General features: G+C 43.8%; 1 protein-coding gene across 7 annotated transcripts in view; it reads left to right on the plus strand.

The window, feature by feature from the left end:
• map7d3 (MAP7 domain containing 3) overlaps positions 1-20,858 on the plus strand; it is a 168,576-nt gene that overhangs the window by 39,830 nt on the left and 107,888 nt on the right. For 6 of the 7 annotated variants that reach the window (XM_063061181.1, XM_063061182.1, XM_063061186.1 and 3 more), the window contains exons 2-3: positions 7,529-7,633; positions 12,574-12,654. In XM_063061181.1, the coding sequence (XP_062917251.1) occupies positions 7,529-7,633; positions 12,574-12,654 (186 nt within the window). The remainder of the gene's footprint in view (positions 1-7,528; positions 7,634-12,573; positions 12,655-20,858) is intronic. The other variant, XM_063061183.1, reaches the window with a different exon arrangement.

Genomic DNA, 20,858 nt, shown 5'->3' on the forward strand with positions numbered 1-20,858 from the left:
TGGGGCCTATCAGTGGTGTCAGTAGAGTTCTACGAAGAGGTGTTTCTCACAGGCCGGCAGCGGTTATTTAAAAAGAGCACTTCACGGGCGTTTGCCCATTATACGGGGCCTATCAGTGGCGTTAACAGAGCTCTACAAACTAAATAAAAGTACAGAAGGAATGAGCGGAGCGGCCATTGTCGGGAGTAGGCCAATGGCGAGAGTAGAAGTGACAGGCTTAGGCTCGGAAGAGGCGTTGGCTCTGTGTAAAGTGCCTGTTGAAGGTTTCCTTTTTATCTTTTTTTCCCCTCTCTAAAATGGCTGTGGTGTGCTCCTCTTGCCGGATGCTGGAGAACTGGGAGACCCAGAGTCTCCCGGGAAACTACATCTGCATGAAGTGCATCTGGCTGCATCTCCTTGAAGGCCATATTAGGGATCTGGAGCAGCAGCTGGATGACCTTCAGCTTGTACAGGAGAGTGAGGAGATAATTGATCAAGTTACAGGGAGGTAGTCACCCCGAAGTCGCAGGAGGCGAGTAGCTGGGTGACTGTCAGGAGAAATGGAAATAGGCAGTTAAAGCAGAGCATCCTGTGGCCATTCCCCTCAGAAACAAGTACTGTATACCGCTTTGGATACTTTAGTGGGGAATGACCTCCCGGGAGAATGCCACGGAGACCGGGTTACAGGCACTGAGCATGGGGCCGTGGTGCAGAAGGGAAAGAGAGAGAAGGAAGCGCTAGTGGTACAGAATTTGATAGTGAGGGGAACAGACAGGAGATTCTGTGGATGTGAACGGCACACCCAGATGGTAAGTTGCCTCCCAGGTGCCAGGGTCAGGGATGTCTTAGATCGCACCCACAACATTTTGGTGAGTGAGGGAGAGCAGCCAGATGTCTTGGTACATAAAGGTACCAATGACATAGGAATGAAAAGCAATGAGGTCCTGAAAAGAGAATTTAGAAAGCTAGGTAAAAAGCTGAGAAGCAGGACCTCCAGGGTAGTAATTTCTGGATTGCTGCCTGTGCCACGCGCCAGTGAGGGTAGAAACAGGATGATTTGGCAGATAAATGCATGGCTGGGAAGCTGGTGCAGGGGGCAGGGCTTCAGGTTCTTGGGTCATTGGGATCTCTTCCAAGGGAGGTATGACCTGTTTGAAAATGACGGGTTGTACCAGAATTCAAGGGGGACCAATATTCTCATGGCAGGTTTGTTAGAGCTGTTGGTGAGGGCTTAAACTAATTTGGCAGGTGGGTGGGAACCGGAGTGAAGGGACTCAGGATAGGACGGATGGTAAATAAAAAGTAAAGATCGCGTACAGTTAGACTGTCAGGAAGGGCAGGCAGGTGATGGGACTTAGATGCAGCCAACAGGCTGAGTATCCATTCATTAGGGATGCAATCCGAAAGGATAGCAAATACGATACTCAAGATGTTTTATCTGTATGTGCGTAGTATAAGAAATAAGGTGGATGATCTTGTTGCAATATTACAGATTGCCAGGTATGATGCACAGTATACAAAACTACATATATAATACAACTATATAGACATCCACAGCATAGTAAGTTTTAAATTGTCCCATTCAGTCCTGAAGCTTTAATCACTGTGTTGGATTTCTTACTCTTGTGGGATAACGTTTTTTCTGACAATGGGGTCACTGCTTGGCAGATGAGCCTTGCAGCTGAGAAAATAATCTCAGGTTCTTGGGCCTCCTCCATGATCTTTGTAAGAGTTGACTTTGAGACTGCAGCAAGTAGTTCTGCTAGTTCTGGACACCTTTCTTTTCCTTTTCTTGGCTTTTCTCTCTGGATCTACTTTGATCCTTGTTTCTCTCCACAAACTAAACCATCTCTCAGTGCATCATTAAGCCCTTAACCAAACCGAGAATGCTCAGACAGCTTCTTCAATTCAGCCACATATGCTGAAATGGACTCCCTTTCCTTTTGATTTTGCTGATGAAACCTGAAGTGATCTGCAATCAACAATGGGTTCAGTTCTAAATCTTCCTGAATTATTTTCACAGAAGGCAAAGAGTGGTTGTAGACAGGTCATATTCTGCATGGAGGTCGGTGACCAGTGGTGTGCCGCAGGGATCTGTTCTGGGACCCCTGCTCTTCGTGATTTTTATAAATGACCTGGATGAGGAAGCGGAGGGATGGGTTAGTAAGTTTGCTGATGACACAAAGGTTGGGGGTGTTGTGGAATGTGTGGAGGGCTGTCAGGAGTTACAGCGGGACATTGATAGGATGCAAAACTGAGCAGATGGAGTTCAACCCAGGTAAGTGTGAAGTGGTTCATTTTGGTAGGTCAAATATGATGTCAGGATTTAGTATTAATGGTAAGACTCTTGGCAGTGTGGAGAATCAGAGGGACCTTGGGGTCCGAATCCATAGGATGCTCAAAGCAGCTACGCAGGTTGACTCTGTGGTTAAGAAGGCATACGGTGTATTGGCCTTCATCAATTGTGGAGTTGAATTTAAGAGCCGAGAGGTAATGTTGCAGCTATATAGGACCCTGTTCAAACTCCACCTGGAGTACTCTGCTCAGTTCTGGTCGCCTCACTACAGGAAGGATGTGGAAACCATAGAAAAGGTGCAGAGGAGATTTACAAGGATGTTGCATGGATTGGGGAGCATGCCTTATGAGAATAGGTTGAGTGAACTCGGCCTTTTCTCCTTGGAGCGGCGGAGAATAAGAGGTGACCTGATAGAGGTGTATAAGATGATGAGAGCCATTGATCGTGTGGATAGTCAGAGGCTTTTTCCCAGGGCTGAAATGTTTCCCACAAGAGGACACAGGTTTAAGGTGCTTGGGAGTAGGTACAGAGGAGACGTCAGGGGTAAGTTTTTTACTCAGAGGGTGGTGAGTGCGTGGAATGGGCTGCCGGCAATTGTGGTGGAGGCGGATACAATAGGGTCTTTTAAGACAGGGGTCCCCAACCTTTTTTGCACTGCGGACCGGTTTAATATTGACAATATTCTTGCGGACCAGCCGACCTGGGGGGGTGGGGGGGGGTAGCGTTGCCAACGGATAAGAGTATCAGTCAAATACGTTGTGTTTACCCCGAGAAAGATTATAATTACCATGAAGCCTTGCGCTGGCACCAGTGCGCATGCATGACATGTGCATGCGTGTACCTGCCGATTTTTTTCTCTGCAAATCGGTTTTCGCCATTCTGTTCGTTGGGGGGGGGGGAGGTATTAATCACGGCCGGAATATAGGTGATAGGTGGCTAATACACTCAATTTCGTTTCTAAAAGGGTTTATGTAACGAATTTAATATTAAACACACAGCGCATATTTTCCTCGCATGAATATAATGATAAGTCAATTATCAGGGGAGGACAGGGGAGCTTGAAGTAAGTGTTGAACGAACTTCCAGTAGAAGTGGTGGAGGCAGGTTTGATATTATCATTTAAAGAAAAATTGGATAGGTATATGGACAGGAAAGGAATGGAGGGTTATGGGCTGAGTGCAGGTCGGTGGGACTGATGAGAGTAGCGTTCGGCACGGACTGAAAGGGCCGAGATCGCCTGTTTCCGTGCTGTTATTGTTATATGGTTATATAAGTAAGTCAATAGCATCATAACATTTTAAGTAACGTTTGGATATTAAACACACAGCACATGTTTTCCCCGTATGAAAATATAAAATCATTGCAACACACCAATATCGATGAATCAATGGGAGCCCTGGGCTTGTTTCCCTGCAACAAGACGGTCGTATCGAGGGGTGATGGGAGACAGCGATTCTTGAAGGGGGGCTCTTATGTCCAGTCTATTCTGCAGTTTGGTTTTCGTTGCATTCATTGCAGAGATATGTTGGAAATGGAAGCAGCGTTTTCTGTGCTTTTTGGCCATCTTGATCTGGAATGCCGGCAGAGATGTTATGTCAAACATACTTTTCAGCCCGTCATTTGCAAGCTCGAGGAGTTGATCTCCTTCCCGCGCTGACATGGATGACGTGTGGGTAATGACCTCGCATGCGTTCAAGCTCCACACTGGGCGTGACAGGGAATGAGGAAAGGTGCAGCTCACTCATATCGCCAAATCATATCGTTTCCTCGCGGCCCGGTACTGGTCCGCGATCCGGTGGTTGGAGACTGCTGTTTTAAGAGACTTTTGGATAGTTACATGGAGCTTAGAAAAATAGAGGTCTTTGGGTAAGCCTAATAATTTCTAAGGTAACCATATAACAATAACAGCACGGAAACAGGCCATCTTGGCCCTTCTAATCCATGCTGAACTCTTACTCTCACCTAGTCCCACCGACCTGCACTCAGCCCATAACCCTCCTTTCCTTTCCTGTCCGTATAGCTATCCAATTTAACTTTAAATGACAACATCAAACCTGCCTCAACCACTTCTGCTGGAAGCTCGTTTCACACAGCTACCACTCTCTAAGTAAAGAAGTTCCCCCTCATGTTACCTCTAAACTTTTGCCCTTTAACTCTCAACTCATGTCCTCTTGTTTGAATCTCCCCTCACTCTCAATGGAAAAAGCCTATCCAAATCAACTCTATCTATCCCCCTCATAATTTTAAATACCTCTATCAATTCCCCCCTCAGCCTTCTACGCTCCAAAGAACAAAGACCCAACTTGTTCAACCTTTCTCTGTAACTTAGGTGATGAAACCCAGGTAACATTCTAGTAAACCTTCTCTGTACTCTCTCAATTTTGTTGACATCTTTCCTATAATTCGGTGATCAGAACTGTACACAATACTCCAAATTTGGCCTTACCAATGCCTTGTACAATTTCAACATTACATCCCAACTCCTATACTCAGATTTATAAAGGCCAGCACACCAAAAGCTTTCTTCACCACCCTATCCACCTTCAGGGAAGTAGTCATATCAGACTGTGACTACTTCCTTTCCAAATGACTAGGTCTGTGGATGTTGCTTTCAGTAGTTGGACGGAAGGTTCAGTTAAAGAGCAATAGAGTGGTGAAATGAGTACTGGTAACCTGTTATCATTGGGAAGATCAGAAGATTGAACAGAATGTAAACATACAGCGTTAAGGCACTAAAAGGTTGATAACAGAAAAAATAGATTAAGTAATGAAGATGGTCAAAAATGTAAACAAAAACACTTTAAGCATTGTAATCAGGACTCAGAAACAGACTTTTCAGCCCATCTGGTCCATGCGACCAAGCTGGTCCCGTTTTTAAAAATAAATTCTAAAAGAATTTTTAAAATGAGGCTAATAGATGAGTCCAGTGAATTAATAATGGAAAACAAGATGGCAGCTGATTTAAACCATTTTCACAAATCTTCAGCATTAAGGATTCATGTAACACACCAGAATTAACAAATTGGGAAAGGTGGGGGCAGAACATAGAAAATGACAGTCGCCAGGGCACTGGTACTGATCAAATGTTTTGAGTTTTGATCTGGTATGTCTCTGAGTCCATTGCAATTCATCCTGGGTTGGTGGCTGTGATGGGCCAAATGGCCTGTTTCCTGGCTGAGTTACGCTGAGGTTTGCATCTGGTTTTCGATCTGACACTTTGAGAAGATGTAGAATCTGCAGAGAGGAAACACAGGATTCTTACTAAAATTGTTTCATCGATAAATGGAGAAGTTACAGTTATACAACAGGAATTCTGCAGATGCTGGAAATTCAAGCAACACACATAAAAGTTGCTGGTGAACGCAGCAGGCCAGGCAGCATCTCTAGGAAGAGGTAGTCGACGATTCAGGCCGGGACCCTTTGTCAGGACTGACTGAAGGAAGAGTGAGTAAGGGATTTGAAAGTTGGAGGGGGGAGGGGGAGATCCAAAAACAGTTACAGTTATTCTCCTTTCTGCAGAGTAAGATTTCAAGATCATTTAATATTATTTCCAGCTCACTAGTGTAAAGGAAAATGAATTTAATTGCTCTCCAGCTCCAAAGTAGCATAAGAAAAGCACAATAAGATAAACAGCACAATAATAGTAATAAAAACAAAGTAAATATAAATACATAAGATAACTTATATACATTGAGTGCACATCCATGAAGTGACTCTAGGCACAGAAGTGTTTGTACATAGGTGACTCTGACAGGAAATGATAAGTAGTGGTTCGGGGTCTGGAGGTGTGGCTAGTGTCTAAAGGTGTTGAACTGATGGTGATATCATTAAAATCATGTAGGGTACGGGCTGAACAGGTAGCAAGTAACTGTTACTGTTGATGAAGGGGTGGAGGCCATGGTACACGGTACAGTACTGGTGGAAGAACTCGAGGAAGGAACAGTTCATTGTACTAAAACTGCTGTGCAGGGAAATGCAGTTGTATTGTTCAAAATGAAACAGAGAAGTTTTATTCTTGGCTAGAATAGACTTGATGGCTAAATGGTCTCCAGTTCTATGACCATTCTATGATTAAATTAACTTCAAATTCTACCAATCCAATAAATTTCCTGAGCTCTTTTCCTCTAACAGTAAAAATTCTTACTAATCCGCCCCCTCCTATGTTTCTGACATGGAAAGTTGGGATGTCATACTATAACATGTTCTGCCTGATATATGTACAGGCATGATCTGATATAGGGTCATTCTGTGCTCTCTATGCATCTCAGTAAAATGGCCACAGATAGACACACCTGCCACAATGGTCCTGTAATCCAAGATCCTAAAGTTTGGGTAAAGTGGTGTGGTCATGGCCCATGATTATCTTCCACAGGCCGAGAGTTCAAATCATCCCACAGTAAGTCAAAATATATAAGGGTTAGCTTGATGCCTGGCACCAGCAAATAGCTACATCAGGGGTCTCCAACCTTTTTTGCACTGCGGACAGGTTTAATATTAACAATATTCTTGCGGACTTGGTGGTGGGGGGGTGTTCGAGTAGGGTTAAACTCACCTCAGCATGTCTTTTACAGTTAGGGTTGCCAACTTTCTCACTCCCAAATAAGGGACACGTGTTTACCCCAAGAAGGACTACCATGACCATGAAGCCTTGCGCGGGCACCTGTGTGCGCATGTGCGTATGTACCGATTTTATTTCCACAAATCGGTTTTGGTTTAATCTTCCCCACTACACTGTACATAGGTTATTTCTATTTTATATAGGCTGTGTATTTATCATATCATTCCTGCTTTTACTATATGTTAGTGTTGTCTTAGGTTTTATGTGTATTTTGGTATGATTTGGTAATTGCTTCTTCGCTTTACGCCATTTCGGCATGAAAGGCTTTATAGGAACACTCTACCTTAGCAGGGGATATACGGGACTAGGGCGGTCCCGTATGGGACAAACCAATTTAACCCAATATGCAGGATGTCCCGGCAAATACGGGACAGTTGGCAACCCTATGTTCAAGTCCAACAGTGTGTGACAGGGAATGAGGAAAGGTGCAGCTGACTCGTATCGTTTCCTCGCAGCCTGGTAGCACATGCTTTGCGGCCCGGTACTGGTCTGCGGCCCAGTGTTTGGGGACCGCTGAACTAGATTGTCAGAATGTTGAGAGTTATTTGAAGGAGGGGGTGCAGTGGTCCAAAAGGCCTTGCCTGCTATGATTGCTTTTTTAACCTCTCCCTCACTTCTCTCTCTCTCTCACATAGTTGCTGCAGCCCAAGCACAAGCAGATGAAAGAAGAAGCCAAAGTGTAAATAGTCCAATTCCTGCTGATCCATCACCAGTCATTGTGAAAACACCAACTAAACCAGGTATTTGTGCTTTGCTGAATGCTGACAGATTCTCAGGAGCGACTGGTGACCCCGCAGTGAGAGAATGTGCAGTCTGTGGCACTTCTATCCAGTCATTACTTTTCAAATTTCCAAATGAATGCATCAGTTGACGCTGAGGCTATGAAGACTGCTCCAGTTGCTGTGCTTTGTGTATGCTAATATGATGAACAGATAAGCAAGGCCGGGCTGCTCTGGGGTTCGGATCTGAGAACTCATTTCAGAATGCTGTTGTTTGCTTCAATTGCTTGCATGACTTGCATTTTTTTTCTTTCTCTTGCACATCGAGTGTTGGTCTTTTATTTTTTTCCCTTAAATTGAGTTCCTTCGGGTTTCTTGCTTTGTGGCTACCTGTGAGCAAGAAAATCTCAAGGTTATATAATTTATGCATTCTTTGTTAATAAATGTACTTTAATCTTGAGACTTTGTATTCGTTTACATATTATTGTTTAAACTTTCCGATTTTTAAGTTATTGGCTGTGCTAGCAAGGACAGCATTCAACATGTGTACTATTTCCTAAATAGGGAGTGAATTCAGATGAGAGATCCAAAGAGAACTTGAGGGTCCTAGTGCAGGTTGAGTTGGTAGTAAGAAAGGCAAATGCAATGTTAGCATTCACTTCAAGAGGAGTAGAATATAAAAAGCAGCTGCAATACTGAAGCTTTATAAGGCATTGGACACTTGGAGTATTGACAGTAGTTTATGACCCAATATTCTAAGGAAGGATGTGCGGGTATCGGAGAGGGTCCAGGGGTAGTTTATGAGAAAGATCACAGGAATGAAATGGTTAACACATGAGCATTTGACAGCTCTGGACCTGTACTCACTGGAGTTTAGAAGAATGAGGGGAGGGCTCATTGAAACCTGCCGAACATTGAAAGGTCTAGATAGAAAGGACATGCAGTAGATGTTTCCAATAGTGGAAGAGTCTAGGACCGGAGGCACAGCCTCAAAATAGAATGACATTCATTTAGAAGAGAGATGAGGAATTTCTTTAGCCAGATGGTAGTGAATCTGTGGAATTTGCAAATGATACGAAGATTGGTGAAGGGGCAGGTAGTGTTGAGGAAACAGGAAAGCTGCAGGCCTTGGACAGATTAGGAGAATGGGAAAGAGAGTGGCAAATAAAGTACGATGTTAGAAAATACGTGGTCTTTCACTTTGGTAGTAGAAATAAATTAGAAGGTTATCTTCCAAAAGGGGAGAAAATCTGAAAATCTGAGATGCAAAGGGTGGGAGTCCTTGTGCAGAACACCCTAAAGGTTAACTTGCAGGTAGAGTTGGTGGTGAGGAAGTCAAATGCAATGTTAGCGTTAATTTCAAGAGGTCTAGAATACAAGAGCAGGGATGTGATGCTGAGGCTTTATAAAGCACTGTTGAGGCCTCACCTTGAGTATTATGAACAGTTTATGGCTCCTCATCTTAGAAAAGATGTGCTGGCATTAGAGATGGTTCAGAGGAGGTTCACAAGGATAATCGAGGAATGAAAGGATTATCATACAAGGAAGGTTTGGTAGCTCTGGGTCTGTACTCACAGGAATTAGAAGGATGAGGAGGATCTCATTGAAGGCCTAGACAGTGCAGATATGGAAAGGATGTTTCCCATGGTGGGGGACTGAAGAATAAGAGGACACAGCCTCAGGTTAGAGGGGCGTCTACTTAAAACAGGGATGCGGAGAAATTTCTTTAGCCAGGAGGTGGTGAATTTGTGGAATTTATTACCAAAGGCTTTTGTGGAGGCCAGGTTATTGGGTGTATTTAAGGCAGAGCTTGATCGGTTCTTGATTGGCCATGGCATCAAAGGTTACAGGGAGAAGACTGGAGAGTGGAGCTGAGGAGGGTATAAAAGGATCAGCCATGATTAAATGGCAGAGAAGACTCGATGGGCCAGTGGCCTAATCTGCTCCTTTGTCTTATGGTCTTCCTTGCCATAGATGGCTGTGGAAGCCTTTGAGTATATTTAAAGCTGTCATTTGTCTACCACCCTTTGTTGTTCCCTGTATTGAGTTTCTTACTAAACTGTTTCTTAATCCATGTTGATGGTGTACAAAGATGCCACATCTCCTTCCCTTAAACAGGTGGATTTTAGCAGTATTCTGGTCGTTTCACTTGTTACTGAGATTACTTTATATTCCCAATTTTTCTTGAATTTAAAACACCTTTTGCTGAGTTGGGATGTAAAGTCTCATCTCTAAATAAACAATCGAACTCTGACTACCTGTCTTGTATTTTAATGAATTGACTATTGTGTCCTTATTGCCTTAAAAACTAATAGAAGTTTATGGTGGGCATTGGCTTAATACTGCAGAAGACTGTCCAGCTCTCATTTTTTTAATCTTTTGAATAAAAAGATATGCTGATGTTGGAGGCTCTCTGGAAGTGATTCATGAAGCTAATTCCTGGGGTGGGAGGGTTGTTCTATTATGATGAGCTCATAAAATCTTTGATCCATTTATTTTTAGATCTCAGAAGAATGTGAGGTGATCATTTAAGATCCTAAGGGTCATGACAGGGTAGATATTGAGATGTTGGCTATTGTGGGAGAATGTTGAATGAAAGGACATAGTTACAAGATAAAGGGGTGGTCATTAAAATTGCCATCCATGGGAATTCTTGGGTTGTGGATCCGGTCAAGATGGTGGCAGTGTTTAGTTGGCATCTTCCAGATAGCTCACAGATGTCTGTCTTTACTTCTTTTGCATCTGTTTTTCACCTTAAATGTGTGTCTGGGACTGTTAGAGCCTGCAATTTACAGTTTGGAGATCGTTTGAGTGACCCAGCGCTTTGCTGTCGCGGAGAAGAGAGCGCATACTCGGACAGCCTCGATGCAAACAAATTTTGAGACGGGTTATGAGCTGTTGTTTGACTGCGTTTTGCCGGTGAAAGCGTCGAGAAGGATTGAAACATCGAGGCGAATGTCAAAGGCGAGCAAGAGTTCAGCACCGACTGTGTTCCGTTTGATTGCTGCCGGAGAAGGAACCTGTGAGCAACCAGTAGCTGTGTGGCTTGGTGTGGCCTCTTTGCCTCGTGTGGTGTTCTTTTCTTTCAGTGAATGTCGGTGATATCTTGGGGTGATATCGTGGTTTTGCATTTATGGATTGGACTACTGCATTTATGGACTGTGGACTTTTACAGACTTGTGGTTTTTATATTGTCTTTTTTATTTCCTGTTCCTTTTCCATTTTGTTGTGCAAGGGGAGGGGTTGATGTCTGTTGTGTTCTGTTAGTATTTGTGCAGGAGAGGGGTTTTTAGGGGGTCGATGTTCCTGTTGCATTTTGTCTGGGGGAGAGGGGGTTTGGGGGTTGATGGTCAGGATGCCTTTCCTTTTTGTGCAGGGGGAGTGGGTTTGATGTTTCTGAAAGTCTTTAATGTCTTTGTTTGTTTTGTGACTATCTGGAGAAGACAAATTTTAGAGTTGTGCACACACAAAATGCTGGAGGAACTCAGCAGGCTAGGCAGTGTTTATGGAAAAGGAGACAGTTGACGTTTCAGTCCGAGACCCTTCAGCCGGACTGGAGAAAAAAAGCCGAGGAGGAGATTTAAATGGTAGGGGGAGGGGAGAGAGAAACAGAGTGATAGGTGAAAGCTGAAGGGTGAGGGATGAAGTAAAAGAGCTGGGAAGTTGATTGGTGGAAGAGATACAGGGCTGGAGAAGTGGGAGTCTGATAGAAGAGGACAGAAGGCCATGGAAGAAAGAAACGGGGGCGGGGGGGAGAAAGAGGAGCATCAGAGGGAGACGATGGGTAGACAAGAAGATAAAGTGAGAGAGGGAAAAGCAGGTGGGGAATGATGAAGAGGGGGTGCATTACCTGAAGTTCGGGAAATTGATGTTCCTGCCATCAGGTTGGAGACTACATAGACAGAATATAAGGTGTTGTTCCTCCAACCTGAGTGGGAATTCCACTTCCCATTCCCATTCTATGCTTATCCATGGCTGCCTCCACTGTCATGATGGGGCCATCCCTAGGTTGGAGGAACAGCACCTCATATTCCATCTGAGTAGCCTCCAATCTGATGGCATGAATATGCTTTCACCTTATCTCCTTGCCCACCATCGCCTCCCTCTGGTGCTCCCCCCCCCCTTTTCTTTCTTCCATGGCCTTCTGTCCTCTTCCATCAGGCTCCCCCTTCTCCAGCCCTGTATCTCTTTCACCAATCAACTTCCCAACTCTTTACTTCATCCCTCCTCCGTCAGGTTTCAGCTATCACTTTGTGTTTCTCTCTCCCCTCCCCCACCAGTTAAATCTACTCTCCTGCCGAAGGGTGCTGGCCCGAAATGTCAACCGTACCCTTTTCCATAGATGCTGCTTGGCATGCTGAGTCCCTCCAGTATTTTCTGTGTGTTGCTTGGATTTCTAGCATCTGCATATTTCCTTTTTTTGTGTTTCAGAGTTGTATGTGGATACCTGCTTTGGTAATAAATAAACCTTTGATTTCTAGAATTCTCTAGCTGGGTTGTGATGGCCACATACAGGTAACTGGAGATGTTTAAAGAAGTGGTAGATAATTTCTTCGAAAGATTGAGGAATTGGGAGCTATGAGGAGCCTGCACAGAATTGATATTGAATGGCGGGGTGAGCTTAAAGGATCAAATGGACCACTCTTGCCCCTGTCTTCTTCTGTCTGGGTCAAAATGGCACCCAATAGTAGCACTACTGATTGATCCTTAAAACACACAAGCATCTTGTCACTTACTCAAAATACATAAATATGTAAACTTGTACCCACCCTATACTCTGATCGTTTAGATTTTGTACCAGTTTCTGGAAATAGTCTTTCATCAAATCCATTGACTCTGTAGAATGTCTGTTTCTAGTGTCTGGAGAGCATATTCAATGAACCAAAGTTAGTCTGTAAATTTCAACTAAACTTTAATTGAATAGATTATCCTCATTATCAAATTGTGACTTTTCTTACTAGTAATAGATGGCTCCATGTTGAAGACTGTTGAGAGACAGAGACTAGCCAAGGCACGAAGGGAAGAGAAGGAGAAGGAGATGGGTAAGTGGCAGCTTGAGTTTGTACAGTGACTACTAGACTCACTTGAAGAAGGAAGGCATGCTTCTCCTTCCCACCATTACCTATCCTGAGAGTACGACTGCTTCAAAATGACCAAAAGGTTTTAAAAACACAGGAGTATGCTGTAGCCACTTGGTACCCCTACTGATGTGGCAGTTTAATGATGCAGGAGATAATGGCACATAAAATCTATTCAGATTTGATCCATTTGTGATTACTGGTTATCTGGAATTGCTTCAAGCTCTGGTTATGCTGGTCTTATGTTGCACTGTGACCATGTTTCTGAGGTTGGTGACAAGTGATCAGACTCCTACAGATCAGGCAGCAGGCAAGTTTCTGCCACTGTGTCTGGACTAGCATGACTGGCGCGTGGTCAGTAAGAGTGGACACTCAGTGAGGTGAGGCAGTGGATGGATCACTGTTCCCCTCGCAGACTCTCTCTACAGCCACCTGTACCTTCTGTTTAAATTCTGCATAGTGTGTGATTGAGACTAGATCTTTAGAGATGCAGACTGTCCTGATCATATAAGAAGAAACAGTCACCCTTTAGACATACTGTATTCCAAAGGATCTCAGAAACACATTGGCTTCTCAGTTCTCGCTGTTTAATTGCCATTCTACCCAGTCTAATTTCACTCTTACTTCATTCTCCATGTCCTTCATTATCCCATGCATTGAAACAGCTAACTAGCATTAGTCATGTGTACTTTGTGGCTGTTAAGACACTGCACCATGTTTAGAGTGAACAGTTTTTAAATACTGTCAGTCGCATGTGTTTATGTTTAAAAAGCTGTGATTTTTGTCACTGATAGTCATGAGAAATAAGCAGCATGACAATTCAGAACTGTTTTGCTCATGGCGATTTCAGGCTTGGAGTTGCCAGAAATGGCCAGGAGTGAAAATTAAACGAGGTGAGGTGGTTGCTGTCAGCTCAATCTTTGACCCTACCACTCCACAGCACCCTGTCTCTACTATCCCTAGACATCACTACCCCTACTGCTGCCATTTCTGGGCTCTGCTCCACCTCCCTGTTGTCTTTTCTGACAAACAACTGGATGATTTACTGCATTTGCTGAGAAAATCTTACATCTTGCCACTGATTGTTGAGCAGCTTCTGTGAGCTCTTTACCTGTGTTCCTGAAACCATTATCGCTATGCAATAACTTACTGAACTAGAAACCAGAGGACTGAATTTTTGATAGAAATGAGTTCAATCCTGATATTTAAAGACAAAAACACGAGGAAATCTGCAGATGCTGGAATTTCAAGCAACACACATAAAAATTGCTGGTGAACACAGCAGGCCAGGCAGCATCTACGAACGTTGTATAGGAAGAGGTACAGTCGACGTTTCAGGCCGAGATCCTTCGTCAGGACTAACTGAAAGAAGAGATAGTAAGAGACTTGAAAGGGGGAGGGGAAGATCCAAAATGATAGAAGATAGGAGGGAGAGGGATGAAGCTAAGAGCTTTATACTTTGTCGGCAAACAATTGATACTAGAACGTACAATCATCATAGCGATATTTGATTCTGCGCTTCCCGCTCCCTGGATTACAAATGGATAGTAAATATTAAAATTTTAAATTATAAATCATAAATAGAAAATAGAAAAATGGAAAGTAGGGTAGTGCAAAAAAAAACCGAGATGCAGGTCCGGGTATTTGGAGGGTACGGCCCAGATCCGGGTCAGGATCCGTTCAGCAGTCTTATCACAGTTGGAAAGAAGCTGTTCCCAAATCTGGCCGTACGAGTCTTCAAGCTCCTGAGTCTTCTCCCGGAGGGAAGAGGGACGAAAAGTATGTTGGCTGGGTGGGTCGTGTCCTTGATTATCCTGGCAGCACTGCTCCGACAGCGTGCGGTGTGAAGTGAGTCCAAGGACGGAAGATTGATTTGTGTGATGTGCTGCGCCATGTTCATGATCTTCTACAGCTTCTTCCAGTCTTCGACAGGACAACTTCCATACCAGGTTGTGATGCACCCTAGAAGAATGCTTTCTACGGTGCATCTATAAAAATTAGTGAGGGTTTTAGGGGACAGGCCAAATTTCTTTAGTTTTTTCAGGAAGTAAAGGCGCTGGTGGGCCTTCTTGGCGGTGGACTCTGCTTGGTTAGACTAAGTCAGGTCATTTGTGATATTGACCCCGAGGAATTTAAAGCTTTTGACCTGTTCCACTTGCGCACCACCGATGTAAATTGGGTTGTGCGGTCCGCTACTCCTCCTGAAGTCAACAACCAATTCCTTTGTCTTGCTGACGTTGAGGGATAGGTTATTGTCTTCGCACCATGCCACCAGGTTCTTAATTTCCTCTCTGTACTAAAACTCATCATTACCCGAGCTGGAAGGTTGATTTGCAAAAGGGATATGAGAGGATCTTGAGATGGGAGGCCTAGGGAGAAAGAAAGGGGGAGGGGGGAATCCCAGAGGATGGGCAAGGAGTATAGTGAGAGGGACAGAGGGAGAAAAAGAGAGAGAGAAAAAATATATAATAACAAATAAATAACGGATGGGGTACGAAGGGGAGGTGGGGCATTAACAGAAGTTAGAGAAGTCAATGTTCATGCCATCAGGTTGGAGGCTACCCAGACGGAATATAAGGTGTTGTTCCTCCAACCTGAGTGTGGCTTCATCTTGACAGTAGAGGAGGCCATGGATAGTCATATCAGAATGGGAATGGGATGTGGACGTGGAATCCTGATATGATAGCAACTGGAAAATTAAAATTCATGTGCAATAGATTCCTATTAATTGGGTCACATCGAGACCAGTACATTTTAGCCCAATTAATCAGCTGCCCCAATTAGCCTAAGTTTCATGGAAATAGTTAAAAAGGTATATAAAAAAAGACAAACTACAGTTTAACTGAGTGACAAATCATGTGTGTTCTTCATGCCAGATGTTGGAGTCCTGCAAGACCCAGAGTCTCCCAGGGAACTACATCTGTGTGAAGTGCATCTGGCTGCAGCTCTTTGAAGACTGTTTTAGGGATCTGGAGCAGCAGCTGGATGACCTTTGGCTTGTACAAGAGAGTGAGGAGATCATCAGTCAGAGTGACAGGGAAGTCGTCACCCCTAAGTTGCAGGAGGCGAGTAACTGGATGACTATCAGGAGAAATGGAAATGTGAATAGGCAGTTAGCGCAGAGCACCCCTGTGGCCATTCCCTTCAATAATAAGTATACTGTTTTGGATACTGTTAAGGGGGATGACCTCACAGGGGAATGCCACAGAGACCAGGTTACTGGCACTGATCATTGGTCTGTGGTGCAGAAGGGAAAGAGGGAGAAGAGGGGAGCAGTAATGATAGGGGACTCAATGGTTAGAGGAACAAACAGGAGATTCTGTGGACGTGAATGGGACACCTGGATTGTACCAGAGTCAGGGATGTCTTGGATCGCATCCACAGCATTTTGGAGGGGAGGAAGAGCAGCAAGATGTCTTGGTACATATTGGTACCAGTGACATAGGAAGGAAAAGCAAAGAGAGCCTGAATAGAGAGTTGAGAGAGCTAGGCAGAAAGCTGAGAAGCAGGACCTCCAGGGTAGTAATTTCTGGATTGGTACCTGTCCCATCTGCCAATGAGGGTAGAAAGAAGATGATTTGGGAGGTAAATGTGTGGCTGAGAAGCTGGTGCATGGGGAAGGTCTTCAGGTTCTTGGATCTTTGGGATCTCTTCTGGGGGAGGTATGACCTGTACAAAAATGACGGGTTGCACCTGAACCCAAGGGGGAACCAATATTCTTGCGGGCAGGTTTGTTGGAGCTGTTGAGGAGAGTTTAAACTAACTTGACGGGGGGTGGGGGTGGGAACTGGAGTGAAGGGACTCAGGATGGAACGGATGGTTTAAAAAAAAAACAATGATAGTGTGCAATCAGACTGTCAGGAAGGGCAGGCAGATGTCAGGACAAAATTGCAGCCAGCAGGGATGCAGAATCAGTGTATTAGGGATGCAGAATTTAAAAAAAGATAGAAAATGCAGTGCTTATTGTTCTTTCTCAATGCATGGAGTATAAGAAATAAGGTGGTTGATTTTGTTGCACTTTTACAGGTTGTTGAGTATGAAGTTGTGGCCATCACTGAATTGTGGTTGAAGGATTGTTGTAGTTGGGAGCTGAATATCCAAGGTTACATGTTGTATCAGAGGGATAGGAAGGTAGGTAGAGGGGGTGGCGTGGTTCTGCTGGTAAAGAAAGGCATCAGATCATTAGATGTGACATAGGATTGGAAGATGTTGAATCCTTGTGAGTTGATTTAAGAAACTACAAGGGTACAAGGACCCTGATGGCAGTTATATACAGGCCTTCAACAGTAGCTAGGATGTGGACCACAGATTACAACAGGAAGTAGAAAAGGCGTGTCAAAAGGACAATGTTATGATAGTCATATTAGATTTTAACATGCAGGTCAATTGGGAAAATCAGGTTGGTAATGGATCTCAAGAGAATGAATTTGTTGAATGCCTGAGAGATGGATTTTCAGAACAGATTGTCATTGAGCCTTCTAGGGGATCAGCTATACTGGATTGGTTGTTATGTAATGCATCGGTGGCCATTAGGGAGCTTTAAGGTCGACAAACCTTAGGAGATATGATCACAATATGATTGAGTTCAACTTTGATAGGGAGAAAGTAAAGTCTGATGTACCAGTGTTTCAGTGGAGTAAAGAAAATTCCAGTGGTACGAGAGAGGAGTTGGCCAAAGTAACTTGGAAGGAGATGCTAACAGGTATGGCAGCAGAGCAGCAATGGCTTGATTTTCTGAGAAAAATGAGGAAGGTGCAGGAAAGATGTATTCAAAAACAAAAAAATAATGAAATGGCAAAATAGTACAACCGTAGCTGACAAGGGAAGTCAAAGCTAATGTAAAAACTAAGGAGAGGGCATACCACAAAGCAAAAATTAGCAGGAAGGTGGAGGACTGGGAAGTGTTTAAAAACCTATGGAGAGCAACCAGAAGAATCATTAGGAGGGAAAAGATGAAATATGAAAGCAAGCTAGCAAACAATATCAAGGTGGATAGAGAAAGCTTTTTTTCAAGGATATTAAAAAAGAGAGATGAGAGTGGATATAGGACCGCTAGAAAATGAGGCTGGAAAAATAATAATGGGGGCAAGGAAATGGCAGATGATCTAAATGAGTATTTTGCATCAGTCTTCACTGTGGAAGACACTAGCAGTGTGCCAGGTGTGCAGTTACTATTACAAGGGAGAAGGCGCTCAAAAAGCTGAAAGACCTAAAGATACACAAGATGTGGAGAAATTTCTTTGGCTAGAGAGTGTATTGTGGAATTTATTACCATAGGCAGCTGTGGAGGCCTGAGCTTTGGGCACATGTATGGCAGAGATTGATAGATTCTTGATTGGCCATGGCATCAAAGGTTATAGGGAGAAGGCCAGGGAGTGGAGCTGAAGAGAGGAAAAATGGATCAGCCATGATATCATGGAGCAGACTTGATTGGCCAAATGGCCTAATTCTGCTCCTTTGTCTTATGGTCTAAAATTATGTATTTAAATGAAATACAGAACAAATTAGAACTTTGCCAATGCTATTACAGTAGTATAAAACTATGTAATAGTTATCAAAGGAGGAATTACTCTAGTGTACACAGCTGTGCTCTTTTGATTAACTGTAAATGAACAAAATCAACACAGACACCTTCTAAATCTTCAGTTTCATTACAACGTTCAAGATGATTTTTGATACCTTTAAATTCTTCATTGGTCCTAAGTTGTTGAAGTAGTGAAATTGTTGAACTTCACTGCTTTTTGAACACAAATACATGCAACTGATGCTATTTAAAAATTGTTCACTCTAAACGTGATGTAGTGTCTTAACAGCCACACAATGCACATGACTGACACTACTTAGAAGCTGTTTGGCAACAATTTCCTATCCTGAGGAAGCAGCACAGCGTCCCACATAAGCAAAGGGAATCCCAGCTATTTTCTCTGTTTTGTTCTTTAAGAGTTGTCCCAAATAATTGACTGTCCCAATTAACCAATGGCTGATTAACTGAAATCCAATGTATTTAAAAGATTCATTCACATAATAGAGACACAATAGACTGTAGATGTTGCTTCATTTACAAAATAACTGTGACTGCCCCATCATCTTCAGCCCTTTGTCACATCTGCCCATCACCTTCCAGCTAGTGCTCCATCCCTTCCATCCATCTTATTATACTGGCTATCTATGGACAAGGGAAGCACAGGAGCGCTTACAGGACTACTTTGAATTGGTGGTCTGGATCATGTTCAGGGATTCATCTTCGAATCTGGATGACTATGCTGCAGTTGTTACCGACTTCATTAAAACCTGTGTGGATGGGTGTGTGCCTACAAAGACTTGCTGTGCATTCCCAAACTAAAAGCCTTGGATGTACCTGGAGCTACGTCATCTGCAGAAGGCTAGATCTGTAGCGTTAATGTCTGGCAACTCAGGTCTGTACCAGAAAACCAGGTATGACTTGTGGAGAGCTATTACTATTTCGAACAAGGTTAAGGCGACATCAGATGTACGACATTTCTGGCAGGGTTTGCAAGACATTACTTCTTACAAAGCGAAACCCAATAGCATGAATGACAGCAGTGCTTCACTACCAGATGAACTCAACACCTTCTATGCCTGCTTTGAAAGGGAGAATAGAACTACAGCTGTGAAGATCCCTGCTACACCCAGTGACCCTGTGATCTTTGTCTTGGTGGCGAATGTTAAGCTGTCTTTAAAAAGATTAAACCCTTGCAAGGCGGAAGACCCAGATGGAGTACCTGATAAGGTTCTGAAAACCTGTGCCAACCAACTGCTGGGAGTATTCAAGGACATTTTCAACCTAGTACTGCAACGAGCGGATGTTCCCACTTCAGAAAGACAATAATTATACCAGTGCCTAAGAAGAGTAATGTGAGATGCCTTAATGACATTCGCCCAGTAGCACTCACATCTACAATAATGAAATTCTTTGAGAGGTTGGTCATGACTAGGCTGAACTCCTGCCTCAGCAAGGACCTGGACCCATTGCAATTTGCCTATCGCCACAGTAGATCAATGGCAGATGCAACCTCAATGGCTCTTCACACGGCCTTAGACCACCTGAACAATACAAACACCTATGTCAGGGTGCTGTTCATCGACTATAGCTCAGCATTTAATACCTTCATTCCCATAATCCTGATTGAGAAGTTACAAAACCTGGCCTCTTTACCTCACTTTGCAGTTGGATCCTCGGATCCTCGACTTCCTAACTAGCAGATTATAATAGAAACATAGAAAACCGACAGCACAATACAGACCCTTCGGCCCACAAGGTTGTGCCGAACATGTCCCTACTTTAGAAATTACTAGGATTACCCATAGCCTTCTATTTTTTGAAGCTCCATGTACCTATCCAAAAATCTCTTAAAAGTCTCTATCGTATCTGCCTCCACCACCATTGCCGGCAGCCCATCCCACGCACTAACCACTCTCTGCGTCAGGTCACATCTCATCCTCCGTCGCTCCAAGGAGAAAAGGCCACGTTCACTCAACCTGTTTTCATAAGGCATGCTCCCCAATCCAGGCAAAATCCTTGTAAATCTTCTCTGCACCCTTTCTGTGGTTTCCACATCCTTCCTGTGGTTTCCACATCCTTCCTGTAGTGAGGTGACCAGAACTGAGCATAGTACTCCAAGTGGGGTCTGACCAGGGTCCTATATAGCTGTAACATTACCTCTTGGCTCCTAAATTCAATTCCACGATTGATGAAGCCCAATACACCATATGCCCTCTTAGCCACAGAGTCAACCTGAGCAGCTGCTTTGAGCATCCTATGGACTCAGACCCCAAGATCCCTCTGATCCTCCACACTGCCAAGAGTCTTACCATTAATTCTATATTCTGCCATCATATTTGACCTACCAAAATGAACCACTTCACACTTATCTGGGTTAAACTCCATCTGCCACTTCTCAGTCCAGTTTTGCATCCTATCAATGTCGCACTGTAACCTCTGGCAGCCCTCCACACTATCCTGAACACCCCCAACCTTTGTGTCATCAGCAAACTTACTAACCCATCCCTCTACTTCCGCACCAGGTCATTTACAAAAATCACGAAGAGTAAGGGTCCCAGAACAGATCCCTGAGGCACACCACTGGTCACCGACCTCCATGCAGAATATGACCCGTCTACAACCACTCTTTGCCTTCTGTGGGCAA

The sequence above is a fragment of the Mobula hypostoma genome, chromosome 10, assembly GCF_963921235.1.
Source record: "Mobula hypostoma chromosome 10, sMobHyp1.1, whole genome shotgun sequence".
NCBI lineage: Eukaryota > Metazoa > Chordata > Chondrichthyes > Myliobatiformes > Myliobatidae > Mobula > Mobula hypostoma.